General features: G+C 45.0%; 1 protein-coding gene across 2 annotated transcripts; it reads right to left on the bottom strand.

Moving 5' to 3' along the window:
- Positions 1-2,884: 2,884 nt before the first annotated feature.
- LOC307014091 (uncharacterized protein) lies at positions 2,885-9,828 on the bottom strand. Of its 2 annotated transcripts, none has more exons than XM_079641806.1 (5): positions 8,481-9,828; positions 5,502-5,667; positions 4,950-5,227; positions 4,493-4,827; positions 2,885-4,357 (listed from the first exon to the last, which is right to left on the bottom strand). In XM_079641806.1, the coding sequence occupies exons 3-5, from the start codon at positions 5,161-5,163 to the stop codon at positions 3,548-3,550; spliced, it is 1,359 nt and encodes a 452-aa protein (XP_079497932.1). In that variant the 5' UTR covers positions 5,164-5,227; positions 5,502-5,667; positions 8,481-9,828; the 3' UTR covers positions 2,885-3,547. The 2 variants fall into 2 exon arrangements, with proteins under 2 accessions (XP_079497932.1, XP_079497931.1); XM_079641805.1 differs by lacking the exon at positions 8,481-9,828 and adding an exon at positions 6,238-8,292.
- Positions 9,829-15,636: the final 5,808 nt, after the last annotated feature.

Below are 15,636 nucleotides of genomic sequence, written 5' to 3'. Positions count from 1 at the left end.
TCTGAATGTACGTCTCCATGCTTTTAGGCAATGTGATTTCACGCATGGTATTCCCCCGTCCCTTCCCAGTGGACCATTGATTTTGGGGAGAGTGCCAGTCCTTAGCCAGATTAGCTTTCAGCTTATTGGAGACAGACGCACGGGTCTTCTGGCATACAGGGGTCTCACTACCGGAGGCTTCTGCGGACCGCATGACAGTCTTCACCGGGGTCTCACTACCGGAGGATTCTGGGGACCGCATCACAGACTTGAGAGGGGTCTCACTACCGGAGGCTTCTACGGACCGCATGACAGTCTTCACCGGGGTCTTGCTTCCGGAGGCTTCTGGGGACCGCATCACAGACTTGAGAGGGGTCTCACTCGCAGAGGCTTCTATGGACCGCATGACAGTCTTCACCTGGGTCTCACTACCGGAGGCATCTGGGGACCACATCACAGACTTGAGAGGGGTCTCATTACCGGAGGCTTCTACGGACCGCATGACAGTCTTCACCGGGGTCTTGCTTCCGGAGGCTTCTGGGGACCGCATCACAGACTTGAGAGGGGTCTCACTACTGGAGGCTTCTACGGACCGCATGACAGTCTTCACCGGGGTCTTGCTTCCGGTGGCTTCTGGGGACCGCATCACAGACTTGAGAGGGGTCTCACTACCGGAGGCTTCTACGGACCGCATGACAGTCTTCACCGGGGTCTTGCTTCCGCTGGCTTCTGGGGACCGCATCACAGACTTGAGAGGGGTCTCACTACCGGAGGCTTCTACGGACCGCATGACAGTCTTCAACGGGGTCTCACTACCGGAGGCTTCTGGGGACCACATCACAGTCTTCACCAGGGTAATGAGAGGGGTATTGCTGCCGGAGGCTACTGTGTTCATGCCGGGGGTACTTGAGATTGCTAGGCCCTTAAATTGTATACATTCTTCGTCTTCCTCAAGCAGAGCAGCAGTGGCACTCTGCTTCCTGGGTTTTAGACCCTGTTTCAGCCTGGAGTGCAGGGTCTTCACCTCATCAATGAGGGCATCCTTCTGAGCCCTCAATGCCACATTTTCCAGCCTCACCTGCCTGCAGTCCTCTTCATCACACTCGGTATGTGGGGAGAAGGGTGGAGGGTGCACCGGGTATTCCTCCTTATTGTCTATATCCAATGATGTAGCCATTCCAATGATGGGATTAATCTGTCGGAGGTCATGGAGCAACTGCATGGCAACACTATACTTCAGCCTTGCCATGACCTGATGTGCCTCATCTCGGGAGAACTCAGGGTGGTCACGAGTTACATGACGGTGTAGTCTCTTCCCAGCATACGAACACCCTGTGATGGGACAGGGTTTGGTCCGAACATTTATTCTGCCACTGGCCATTTTAAGAATGATGCCTCTTTCCTCAAGGTTCCGCACTGCATGTTTTTGCTTAAGGTGCTTATTCAAAGCCAGATAGTAGAGTCTGCACACCGGGCATTCGGACAACATCCTTCCTAAAACACACAGAATGAATTATATTTAAATGGTTTTCTGTTTCTCCGTTTATATGCGTTAGCTAACTGGTGATTGCAACCATGGGTCCGATGCTTCAATGCAGGGAACACGGACCCAGGGGAGGACTTGGGTTACCACCTGGTTAAAATGGTCCCACCTCCGCACCAACGCGGGGCTGGTGATGGGTCCGATACATTGATTGTTTTTTGTTTCATGGTTCTGCCACGAGCTCACAATACAGTTTTGGGTACGAAAACGTGGGGATAACAGTACCTCCGGGCGCTCCATCCCGCTCCGGCCTTCACCGCAGCGGGGGGAGGAGGCATTGAACCCCTCGCACCTGCCCCGGAGGAGGCAGGGGAGTCAGGTACCCGGAGGCGCACGGTGGACGGCCTGGGTGAGGCCGCCACACCGCACTGGAGTCAGGGTTCCAAGTTTTTCGAGCCAGGTCCCGGTGAAACACAGTACAGAGCACCCGGCAGGAGCCTCCAGCAGACCCCCCCGCGCGGTTCCCTCGTCCCTCGGAAGAGGCGGAAAGGTGGGTGTTTTTCATCTGCTGGCGGACTGCCGGGGAGAACGTGCTGCTCGGGAGCCAGGCTCAGAGTTAGTGGCAGTGAGAGCCCGTGCACCTGCCTTTTACAGCAGGCACGCGCTGGTATCGGGTTGGGGAGAGAAGGTAGAAGCAGAGGCTGCAGAAATAGCCAGAGCCTTCCCCTCTAACACACCACTCATTTGGTTCATTGGCACTGGGCAGAGTCCCCTGTCAACTCTCCTTATATTCCTCCAGAGACCAGTTGGGACATGGCAGCATCCCACTTCTCCTTGTACACCATATCGTTAAATGAGCTCAGTAATGTACTGCACAACATCGCATGGGTAAATGAGCTACGTAATGCCCTGCAAAATCACATTTGGTTTATTTCCAAAAAGCTTGGAAAAAACACATATATCCGTCATGTCCTGTAAAATATCATACTTTGTTTATTTCCATCCTTCAGGCAAATACACATATCTTTGTCCGCTCCAGGAGCACAGTCAAACCCTCAGTTTGGAGGAACCGACCGCCAAGCACCGGAACCTGGACCCGGGGAGGAGGCCCTCCGATGGCGGGTCAGATTTGCTGATACCGCAGCTGGCTGGACACTAGCCGTAGAAGAACACCCGGGCGGGACCAGGCATGTCCCTCTTTGCAGACAAGCATATATGTGACCTGCTCTATCATTTTCAGTCACATTGACCCTGAAACAAATTTTGAGTTTGATACACTGTTGGAAAGATGAGATTCTTAGCTTTCTAATGATATCAATATTGTTTTTGTCCTCCAAATATTAAGCAAAATACGTCACTTTAAATATTGAATGTCATCGAACCATGATTTTGAGAAAAAGGCCTTCAAAGTTTGCAGTACTTTCTTAGGTATTTATTCAAATGAACCATACCATAAAACGAATTCATCTAGAGCTGTTTGCACAAAAACACACACACACACACACACACACACACACACACACACACACACACACACACAATATACTTTTCTCTTGTTGTCACTTTCATACATCAATACATGGAACAAAGGCACTCACATACACATGCACGCTGTACCAACGTGCACTCCCGTACACTCCCGAACTCACGTGCACGTTCATCAATTTATGTATGTATTTTGTTCATGTTTGAGCACATGCTTATGCGCACACATCTATTCCCATGTACATGGCCATGTGCACACCCAGACCACATGCACACCCGTACTCACGTGCACGCCCGTACTCACGTGCACACCCATACCCACGTGCACAATCATCGATATACAATTTTTATGAAAAACACTATGAATAAATACTTAAATGAACTGATTGCATGTTAACCTCTAACAACATTAGAATCATTTGGCACAAAAGCTAATTTAGAGAAAGAAGCAAGCAACAGAACAGATAAATATACTACACAATATAAAAATAGCAAACAATCAACAGAGTAGCTAACAGTACTTAAAACCAATTTGAAATATATATTTACAGCATTTATAGAAGAATTACATAGTGTTGATGTATTATGCACTCTCACTCATTAAGGATGAGGTGTTAAGGGTTTGGGGCAGGTGATGTCTTTGGTTTCCTCAGTGCAGAACTCTCTGATCTTCTCAAAAAGATACCACTGCCGTTTTTCATCAAGCCCAGGGGGAGTCAGTTCAGTGGGACGTGCCTCCTGGTCAGTAAAGCACCCTGTGCGTAGCAGCATGAAGGATTCTTCTTCTTTACGTTCAAACTCCTTGGCGTAGACCACTCCAGGCTCGGCACTGGTGAAGCGTAGGTGATGGTCCCTCTTGATACCTAGAAGCGGTCTGAAGCTGGGGGCAAGGAAGATGTGCCAGTCGTCTGTTTTGACGAAGGTCTCCCCTGACTCATTGCTAACCAGCTGGGGGATGTTGACTCCAATGACGGTACTGGACCTGACAGCCTGGCTGATGTCCTTCAGGCAGGACACTGGTGTGCGGCGGAACTGCTGCTTAAACAGGCCAAAGCACCAGTCAGGTGCAAATTTGGTGTGGCCGGCAATAAGAAAGTTGAGGGAGATATCTTCATGGAGTCCCACCATGCACCGCCAAGCAAGGTACCAGAGGAGGTATCTGTTTTTGTTCTGACCAGAGCAGTTGTCACAGTGCAGGTGAACATGTTTCTCCCCAAGCCCATACTGAGAGAAGAAGTGGTGGAGGTAGGCAATGACAGCATTGGAACCCTTGCTGCTGCAATGAGCCTCATCTATGAGGTAGTTTACCTGCTGAGGAACACCTTCACAGCAGACACCAAACAGTCCACACTTCCTGGGAACCATAAAGTAAATGGGCCCGGGCTGGAGAGGGTCACTGGGGTAGTGAACCTGTAACACCAGACCAACAGATGAATTAACTAATGAGTGATCTATACTCTAATTCTAAAAATGTGTGAATATTCATATTGTTACATTCCAAACATTCTGGATTATCACAGCATTCATCACATTCACACGCCTCACCTGCTGTGCATAGTCAAAGCTGTAGTGGATGGTGATGTCTCTGCTACAGGGTTGGTTGGGTCCTAATTTGACACCCAGCTCTCTAGCTGTTTCTTTACAGCTGGCGACCATCTCCTGGTAAGCCTGACGCTCCACCCCCACGGTGCGGAGGTGTTCTTCCTGCTTCCTGAGCTTCGCTGACTTGACACAGTCGGGAAAGTTGGAGCTGCGGTAGATGGCCATGTTGTTTTTCTGACAGAACCAACATAGGTCTGTCATCGGCCTCCCAATAATGACACTGGGAGTCAGCTCCTTCCACAGCTTCCTAAATGTGCTGTTGCCAGCAGCACGGTGACCTGGAAAGGTGATTAAAGACAAAGATAGCATTGTTAGATTACTCATCATTAGTTTTCCATTGAGGTTTCCTCGTGTAAAAAACCCCCCAAAAAACAAGATTAAAATATAAGAAAATACCCACCCTTCTCCTGCATCTGAACCTTGTATTTCCGCCACACAGAGGACTTGGTCTCAGTTGTTGGTAGAACACTGATGTCCGTCCTCTTAAACCCTGGAATCCGTCCAGGAAGTGGCATGGCAAAGACATCTGCAAAGTTGATAATGAACCGTACAATTCGCTGGATGTCTTCAAAGGACAACACCCTTTTGGTCACCACACGACCACCACGTCTCATCCTTGGGGCCAAGCCATGTTCCTTGAAGAACTTGATGATACCTGTCAGCTTGTCTTGAGAAATTCTGGAATGGTTTAAAACATCAGTCTTTGATTGTTTTTTATGGCTTTCTTTAATGTATGCATTGTAGTATATACATTGTCGTTGTATTTTTTCATTATGTAAAAGCATGTATATATATATATATATATATTTATTTATGTATTACTATTGCTGTAAATTCTGCTTCTATTCAGTTATTGTCAAACTCAGTTCAACTCATGCATGGCTTATTACCACTTCATTTGAAAATAGTTACACTACCAAAAGTGAAGTAGTCTTTTCAAAATCAAACTCACCCATGTAGAAACTTGAAAGTCTCCCGGCAGATTTTGTGCCCATCTAAGAAATAGGACGTTCTCTGCTATTTCCGCTCCTTTTGGTGTCCTCTCTTTGCACAAGCGGTCTCTTTGGAGAGGTTTATGTTGGAGCTTATCTTTCCAAGTAGCACCAAATGCTTTTCACCTGGAAAATCATATAACATTGCATAATGTGTTGTATCAATCACTCATCACACACAACTTAAATCTTTAACGTGTAACAGAACACACAGGCCCACCCCCCACACATTGCCTATAGTATTATGTTAAACACACTCCCATACACACATATTCTATCTATTATAAAGGGTAATAATAAGTACAGGCTAGTCTGGCAGTGACTCCAGAGTAAACTGCTCTCACATGAGATAATACATTTGTAGCTGCCTATCTCTGCACATCTTTAGATAATTAGGCTGGGGCCACATGTGATTTAAGGGGTAGCCAAAAAAATATGTCTCCCCATGTGGATAAAATGTAGGGTTGAAACATTTATGAAAATGTTCACCACAATAATTTTTCAATGAGTATTAGCCAACTTTAAGTTGTAGGTGGTTATGTGAGCATTATTTTAATTGTTGTTATGTTTTTAACACTAACCCAGGGGTCAGGAACCTTTTTGACTGGGAGAGCCATAAAAGCCAAATATTTCTAAATATATTTCATTGAGAGCCATATAGTATTTTTAAAATATAATAAATTAAATATGTCTTACTTTTAATGCGACTTCTGGTGCTGCATGGTTTTGCTGATGGCCTTGTAGTCTGGTTCATACGTGGTGAGGTTGAGCTTCATGCAGGCGTTGAGGCTTCCATCAGTTAAACGTGAGCGTAGGTTGGTCTTAATGTTCCTCATATGCGAGAATGACTGCTCACATGCATATGTAGAGCCAAACATGATCAATACGGCAATACTCACACGCTGCATTGTGTGGTATGTCACAGGAAGCTCGTTCCAAGTTTTAAGAATCAGCTGGTCTTCAGGTTGAAGATTTTTCATTTTTGTCCACTTGTGTTCCCTCGCCAGCTCTGCTCGCTGTCGCGCAAGACTTTCCAACTCTCCATTAAGTGACTTGAACTTACTCATCCACATGTCTGATGCCTTCAGGTCAGCAACTTCCAGCTCAAAGTCTCCCGGGGATGCATGTCAGGTCGATTTTGTCCACTGCACACTCATGTGGATGAGTGATGAACTTGAAAAGACCAGTGCGCGCACGAAATTCTCCAAAACGTGCTTTGAATGACTGCAGGAGATTGGACGTAAAGCCAGCTAGCTGCTGGAGATCCAGATGTTGAGTGGAGTCACTTGCTAAGCATGCATCTCTAAATTGTTGCAGTCTTTCAAAGTGCAGAAGACGACCTGTTTCAATGTCCCTGAGAAAGACTTCCAGCTTGCTTTCAAATGCAAACACTGCTTGTTGAAGGGATGAGATTGTATTTCCAATACCTTGCATTTTCACATTGAGCTGGTTCAGATGGCCAGTTATGTCAACGAGATAGTGAAACTGCAGGAGCCAGTCAGTGTTGTCTAGCTCGGGATGCTTGACGCCTTTCATTTCAAGAAAAGTCCGGATTTCACTCAGGCAAGCTGCAAAACGGCTGAGCACCTTCCCCCTTGACAACCAACGCACGTTGCTGTGTAAAAGCAGACCGGGATAATGATTCCCAACTTCTTCTAACAGAGCTTTAAACTGGCGATCATTTAAAGCTCGGGCAACAATAAAGTTGACCACTCGAATGACCAGCGACATCACCTCACCAAGCTCCTGGCCACACGTCTGAGCGCAAAGCGCCTCCTGGTGCAGGATGCAATGAAAACTTAGGATGGCTCTCTTTTCATGTTCACGGAGAAGCGCTACAAATCCTTTGTTCTTCCCCAACATACAGGGTGCACCATCAGTACAGACAGAAATAAGTTTATCCATCGGTAGTTTTTTTTCTTTAGCAAACTCCATAAAAGACGTGAATAAATCCTCTCCTCTTGTTTCATTGGCCAAACAGCCAAGCTTTCCTCACGCAGTGTGTCACCTGCAGCATACCTGGCAATTATACTGCACTGAGATAGATGGCTAACGTCTGTTGACTCATCTAACGCGAGAGAAAAGTATGTCCCGGCATTTATGTCCTTAATTTGTGTTTCCTCGACTTGATTTGCCATCATGATGCTACGATCGTGCACAGTTCTTGCTGACAGGAGCATGTCTTTTATTCGTTTGATTATCTTGTCTTTATTTGGGAAGTCATCAAACAGTTCATTGGCCACATCAAGCATGAATGTTTTGGCATACTCGTCATCTGTGAATGGCTTTCCATCCCTTACTATTGCCAAAGCTCCCGCAAAGCTAGCGGAATTCCCGTCACCTTGCTTGGTCCACACACGTAGTTGCTGCTGACTCGTCTGCACTCTCCGCTCTAGCTCCTCGCATGCCCTTTTCCTGCTGTCCCCCGCTGGATATTTCGATGCAAATGAAGCATGGTGCGTATCGAAGTGCCGCTATATATTTGACCGTTTCATCGATGCAATTTTATCATTGCATATTAGACATACCGCAGATCCTGCTCTCTCCACAAACGCAAATTCCTCTGTCCATGCAGCAACCTGGAATGCACGGTAATCATCGTCTTTTTTTCTTTTCGCCATCTTTTCCGTTACAACCCACGGGTGACCCGTGACCCGTGACATTTATCTTCAAAACTAATTTCTATTTACTTTAAAATTACACAGTATTATTAAGAAATATCACAAGTATTTTAAAATCAGTTCCAAACTGATTTTTTTTTTTTTAATTTTTTTTTTTTTTAAACTCAAAATTGTCTGGGAGCCATATGCCATCACCGGAAGAGCCATATATGGCTCGCGAGCCATAGGTTCCCGACCGCTGCACTAACCCATACTCACACACACATCGTTACCACAGTCAAAGGTATTTAAATAATATAACGTTATAACGTTACTTACCATTAGTCATTTCATTCATTTGGTCTCGTCTCTTGACCATCTCCTCAGGGGTGTAACGGGTGTAACAGGGAACTCCATCATTAAATGTACAGCTACACCTGTAGTCACGGGCCCTCTCAATCTCTTGAGCGCTGTCCTCGCTCACATAATGCCGTACGGACTGAAATGTCTCAGCCACCGGGTCGTTCAGCAGTGGTTGCTCCTCTGTGGTGTCCTCATCCTCTTCAGCATCCGTGGTCTGAGGGCTGCTGTCAGTGTTAGGGCTGTCTGACTCTAAATCGGAGCCGGATAACGGGGAAACTTCAACCGGTGCCGTCAAAAAGTAATCAGTGATCAGCTGAACCCATTGCTCATCAGAGGCTGTCCCTCTCACAATGTTGGAGTTCAACAGTCTTGCGATTTGATCTTCTCTGGAATCCATCGATCTGATTAGCGGCTAATAAATTGTCAAAGTACGGAGGAAAAATATTTTCTTTTTACTGGGTGAAGGTCGCGAGGAATAATGTCTGTTTATATAGTGTGTGTGTGTGTGTGTTTGTGTATTTTGCATTTGTGTGTATTGTGTTGGTTTCCCAGGGAAAACCCTCACAAGAAACACCGGCTGTTGTTATGCCAGCTGTGACGTTACGTTACTCCGTTCTCCGCTTGTAATTATGCCTTTACAAGCTTCAAAGTTGTATTTATCATCTGAATTTGGCGAAACAAGTTTAATATTCTGAAAGCCAAGACTTTGTTTATTTGAAATCAGATGAAAATAAACTGTCACGGACTCTGCCGTGTTATTATATGATTACTATACGCTTTTCATTCATAATGTCAGCCGGAGGGAGGGGGGGCAGCGCTGCGGAAGAGCAGCGTGAGAGCTGTCATCTTCCCATTACAAGCTTCAACCATGTATTTATCGTTTGATTTTGGAAATAAAAGTTTCAGATTCTGAAAGCCAAGACGTTGTTTATTTGAAATCAAACAAAACACCAAAACCCCGAAAAACTAGTTTTTTACTCAAATCCACGTTTATTTTGAAATGAGCCGTTGCGACTTCCGACTGATTTCGATAGAGCGGGTCACATATGTGGTTGTTACGCAGGTAGCCTGTGATGAAGTAAGGTTGACCCTATATCATGTGAAGCCACCGAGCCGTGGACCCCGAGGGAGCCGGTGCCCGGAGCAAGGCCAATTGCTGAATGCCGCAGCCGACTAAGGCCGCTATGCAACAGTGGAGGATTAGAGAAACAGGCACTCCACGGCGAAGTGGGGAGGTGGAACTTCCACCCCGCTACGGAACCCGTGGTGGGACCCCTGAGTCAGATGGTTCGTCTTGGAAACGCTTAATATCGGTCGGCCCGGGAGGTAAGAGACACGCATGGTAACGGACACGCAGGATTACCCCCACGCAGCCCACGCAGCACACGGAGGAAGCATGGGAGTCAGGTACCCGGAGGCGCACGGCCACCACACCGCACTGGAGTCAGGGTTTCAAGTTTTTCGAGCCAGGTCCCGGTGAAACGCAGTACTCCAGCAGGAGCCTCCAGCAGACCCCCTCGACGGTTCCCTCGTCCCTCCCGGCCATCAGAGTCGAACCCGCAGTTCGGAGGAACCGACCACCAGAGCACCGGCACAAGGCCGGGCCGGCAGAGGCCCTCCGATGGCGGGTCGCGTTTGCCATTCGATCTGTGACATCCATAAAAAAGGTTTGAAAATGAAAAAATGTATCCCAAAATAGTGCCTCATAATGCGGGTAGAGTCCCCTGCCAACTCCCCTTGCATTCCTCCAGACTCAGAAAAAGTGTAAGTCAACTTTTGTGAGAACCATAGAAAATGGGTGAAAATGACAAAATGTATCCCAAAATAGTGCCTCATAATGCGGGTAGAGTCCCCTGCCAACTCCCCTTGCATTCCTCCAGACTCAGAAAAAGTCTAAGTCAACTTTTTGGAGAACCATAAAAAAGGGCTAAAAGTGTTAAAATGTATCCCAAAATAGTGCCACATAAGGCAGGTAGAGTCTCATCAAACTCCCCTTGCATTCCTCCAGAGGTCATTTAAAAAACGTAAAGTTTGTTAAGAACCATGCTGGGGGGTCTCCGAGGCAACAAATGTGTCCGGGAAAGTCAAAGTTTGCAACCATGACAGAGTGTGGTTGCTCCACAAGTGGTTTGCAAGAATGCAGTTGGAGTGTATGTACAAAAAAATAATGTGTCCAAAAATGCTGCTCATAATGTGGCTACAGTTTCCTGAAAACTCGCCTTGCATTCCTCCACTGTCACAAAGTAAGACTTAACTTTTTGGAGAACTGTAGAAAACGGCTAAAAGTGTTGAAATGTATCTGAAAATTGTGTCTCATAATTCCTTGACAATGCCTGCATTCCTCCAGAGACCAGTTTCCCAAACTCAAAGTTTTGCAACCATGACAGAGCGTGGTTGCTCCACAAGTGGTATGCAAGCCAGAATGCAGTTAGAGTGTATGTACAAAAATAATGTGTCTGAAAATACTGCTCATAATGCGGCTACAGTTTCCTGAAAACTTGCCTTGTATTCCTCCACTGTCTCAAAGTAAGACTTTACTTTTTGGAGAACCGTAGAAAATGGGTAAAAGTGTTGAAATGTATCCGAAAATTGTGTCTCATAATTCCTTGACAATGCCTGCATTCCTCCAGAGACCTGTTTGGGAAGAACCATGCTGGGGAGTCTCCGGGCAACAAAATGTATCCGAGCCAGAGTGCACATGGAGCGGATGAATTCCTCAATGAAGTTACACAGCTGTTTTTTTTCTGAGTCCTCTCAAAAACCGGGTTTCTGATTTCGTGCAGACAGTAGTCTGAAAAAGATGAACGGATTTTTCGGAAGGAGTAGGGGAAGCTTGGATTCCCCTCTCCGTTGTAAATTGCAACGGGGGGGGTGTGGAAAAGTGTTCGGGCCTTCGGCCCGAAGCGCCGCAGGGTTGAGCATCTCCGTTGGCACTCAGTCATTTTTTCGAGAATTTTTCAAAACTTCGTTTTTGATTATTTTAAGATATAATTGATTGTTTTCTTTCATTTATTTTTCTTTCCACGGGTGGGGGCCTATGGCAGGCCGCCTATGAGCTCCCAAATTCAGCCTGGAACCTCCAGGATTTGTGGGATAAGCTCCATAAACTGACAAAGTCATCCAAAAATTTCACTTTTATAGCCCAAAGATATATAATACAAATAAATTAAAATAGTAAAAGTTACAATTGTGCTCCCCATTACCCGGAATTTGATTTATATAGCCCCAAAAAATGATTAAAAATCATTTTCGGGGAAAAAGTGTTAAAACGCCTGATTAAAGCAGGACCCCAGTGAGCTCCAGGCTATGTGCATTGTGTTAGGGGGCCATGTGAATGATAACATCCATCATTTGAACGCAAAGGCCACGATTAAATATCATTTTTAGGGGGAAAACGGTGGGTCCGTCCGTTTCGTTAACAAACTCATGGACAAGCCTGATTAAAGCATAATGCAGGACCCGACAGTGGTGCGGTTAGCCAAAGTGACAGACCTAATGTTAGACCTATTTACAGGCAATGGACGTCCACTCTCTCGAGAGAGACCTCCAGCATGTGTCCCTGAAATGGAGACTCTGTTTATTTCACTCATCCAGGACAGAGACCGGGGAAATCTCCTCTCTGTGGCCCCTCCAAGACCCCCAAAGGACGGACCACAGACCTCCAGCATGTGTCCCTGACATGGGCACCTCCATAACCTTGCACACCGTGAGTCCCCGGACTCCCGGACTTAAGCACTCCCCCACGGACTAAACCCAGATGATCACACCCTACAGAACCTCATGCCCCTGGTAACCCTAAAAGGGGGGTGGATTTTGTGGTGCTTTACCGTCCGCACATCGGCATCCATATTCGGCCTTATTCACGGCACCACCACTCCTTCTGTGGAGGATATTCTCATGCTCCTGGTAACCCTTTAAATAGTCTGATACTGTCAGGGCTCATCACCGCACTTTACAAGCCAGAAATAATGTTTAAATGGTCGGGAAATTGTTTTTTTAACGTCTGGAAGAGAGTTGTAGCCTGTCATTTTGCAGGATATAATTTAACATTGAACATTTCCTGGAAATGCACAGAGTATGTCCATTTCCAGGAGAGATTCCATGTTAAATGATATCGTGCAAAATGACAGGCTATAACCCAGGAACAAGAGTTTGAAAGGCGGGGAAAAGTTGTTTAAAATAGTCGGAAAAGTGTTTTTAAACGTATGGAAGAGAGTTGTAGCCTGTCATTTTGCAGGATATAATTTAACATGTAACCTCTCCTGGAAATGCACAGAATATGTCCATTTTCAGGAGAGGGTCAATGTTAAATGATATCGTGCAAAATGACAGGCTATAACCCAGGAACAAGTGTTTGAAAGGCGGGGAAAAGTTGTTTAAAATAGTCTGATACCTCCAGGGCGCATCACCGCATTTTACAAGCCAGGGAAGGTTTCTGAATCCTGGGTAAACATTGTTTAAATAGTCTGACACCTGGCACTGTATTTGCCCCTGGGAACCTTCAAGGTTATATTACATTCTGCAGCGGCATAGAGCGGTGTTTCAAAACAATAACCACAGGAAGATTAGAGGGAAAGTGACAGGCAGTATGAGAAGGAAAGCGAGAGAAAGTATCAGCCGCACGGACGTGACTGCTGCAGTGTGATGCACATAGGAATATATATGGGGGTTATCTTTATTCAAGAGCGTGGTCTTTAAATTTGAGAGCATACTTTATTGATTTCACGTTCAGAATATGTATTTATTTCCCTCAAAACCTGTCCTCACACTCAAATAGTGCCTGCTTGCGCTTAGATTTGCTCTGCTTCTGCTCAAACTGTACGCTTGCACTCAGATATATTGCTGCGCTTACAGGTTTTCCTGTGTTCCAGTTTAAAACCTTCTCCTTGCACTCAGGCTGTTTCCGTGCGCTCGTGAAATGTCTGCTCTCAGATTTCTTCTGTGCGCGCTTGGGTCTTTTGTGCAACAACCCTGTCAAAATCCCTTTGTGGGGATTCCCCACAGTATTGAGTATGTAGTCACTTTAGATAAAAGCGTCTAACAAGTAACATGTAATGTAATGCGCTATAAATGCGGTTGCCAGGTCCACATTGGGTATACAGCGTACACCGGCTGGTATTAAAAATCACCCAATAACCCAGCAATGTTCATGATAATATCTTCTCTGTTATTTTCAGGCATTCAAAGGGAACAGATGGGCACTGAGGGCATCCTATCAAGTCAGCCTCCAGAAAAAAAAGTTAATCAGTTGCCAAGTGTTGGAGTTTCTTTTTCTGTTTTAAAACAGCTCTGTTCATTTAAAAGTGTTTAAAAAATGTGTGTACTTAGTTTTTGATCTAGTGACAAACTTAATGTTGCACTTCTGATAATTTAAATGTGGTTTCACCTGTGATTAACTGAATACACTTGACTGCACTTCAGTTAGTGTTTTGTCCCTTTCTGTTTACAACATGTTTGTTCTTTGTTCATTTAAAATAGTTTAAAATGGTGTGTATATAGTTTTTGAGCTAGCGACAAACTTAATATTGCACTTTTGATAATTGAAATTTATACTGTATATACTTGACTGCACGTCCCATGTTTCGTCTTTCTGCTTTGATCCTTATTTTTTTCTGGGCAAGCTCAAAGGGAAGGTTGTTATAGAGAGAAACCTAATTGCTGCGATGCACTTTTATAATTAAATAAATATTTCATTTACATTTTAAATTCATGGTGTGTTGCATTCTTTGTTTATAACTGTAGATATTATGGGAAATCATGACATTTTTTGAGCTTGGGTCCCTTAGGACCACAACATTTCTGTTTTTGGTCTCATCCTTAAATAGTTTGGGAACCCCTGATCCACACTATCAAAAGCCTTCTCTTGGTAAATTGATATGATGCCAGCATTGATATTATATAATTTACATATGTCAAACACATCCCTCATTAAAAACAAACTATCAAGCATAGACCTATCTGGCACACAGTAAAATTGATCCACAACAATCAATTGACCAATAACAAGTTTTAATCTGTTTGATAAAACCTTTGAGAGGATTTTGTAGTCCGTACATAAAAGAGCCACTGGTCTCCAGTTTTTTAAAGAGGTCAAGTCTCCTTTTTTAGGAAGCAGAGAGAGAACTGCACGCCTGGAGGAAGCTGGGAGCATCCCTTCTTCAAAACATTCTTTAAAAACATCCAAAATGTCCTGTCCCATAAGACTCCAAAAATGCTTAAAAAAGTCTGATGATAATCCATCTATTCCAGGAGCCTTTCCTGACGCCATCTGAGACACAGCGGCAGTTAGTTCATCAAAAGTCAGCTCAGAGCTGAGCGTGTTCTGTTCCTCTGAGCTCAGCTGACGAAGTCCCTGCAGAAGCTCTGCAGCAGAATCCACATCACATTCATCAGCCTTGAACAAATCTGTGTAGAAATCTACTGCATGCTTCCTCATCTCAGCCGGCTCCGTGGTCACCTTTCCCTCAGGAAGCCGCAGACACAACATCTGTTTTCTCTTTACCACTGATTTTTCCAAACTGAAAAAGAAGGCAGTGGGTGCGTCTATGTCCTGGAGTTTTGTGAAACGGGCTCGGACTAAAGCTCCTTTGGCTCTTTCTTGCATAAAGGAGTTAAGCTCCTGTCTTGTTCCTTTTAAACTGGCATTATTCTGTGGATAAGCATATGAGACACTTTCCAAATCTATTATCTCTCTTTCTAAACTCTCCACTACTCTCTTAATGTTGGCTGTTGAATAGGAGGTGTATTGTTGACAAAAAACCTTAATTTGGGCTTTTCCTACCTCCCACCACTGAGTAAGGGAAGAAAAACTATCTTTCCTAGATCTCCAGTAAGCCCAAAACATTTTCACATTTTCACAGAAATTCAAATCATGTAATAATCTTTTATTGAAATGCCAAAAAGATCTGGGTTTTTCGTTGGAAGATAAGATCAGCTCCATCAAAACTAAATGATGGTCTGTGAAAGCAACAGGGATGATCTGACTGTTTGTAACCCTAGCAGAAAAGGGCCTGGGTAAATAAAACCTGTCCAATCTGGCTGCACTAACTCTACCATCTGATATTTTAACCCATGTGTATTGCTGGCATGTATGATGCATCATCCTCCACACATCCACTAAATCACTTTTCTT

The sequence above is a fragment of the Notothenia rossii genome (assembly GCF_949606895.1).
Source record: "Notothenia rossii genome assembly, chromosome: 8".
NCBI classification, from domain to species: Eukaryota; Metazoa; Chordata; class Actinopteri; order Perciformes; family Nototheniidae; genus Notothenia; species Notothenia rossii.
This window is presented reverse-complemented; position numbering and strand designations above follow the sequence as displayed.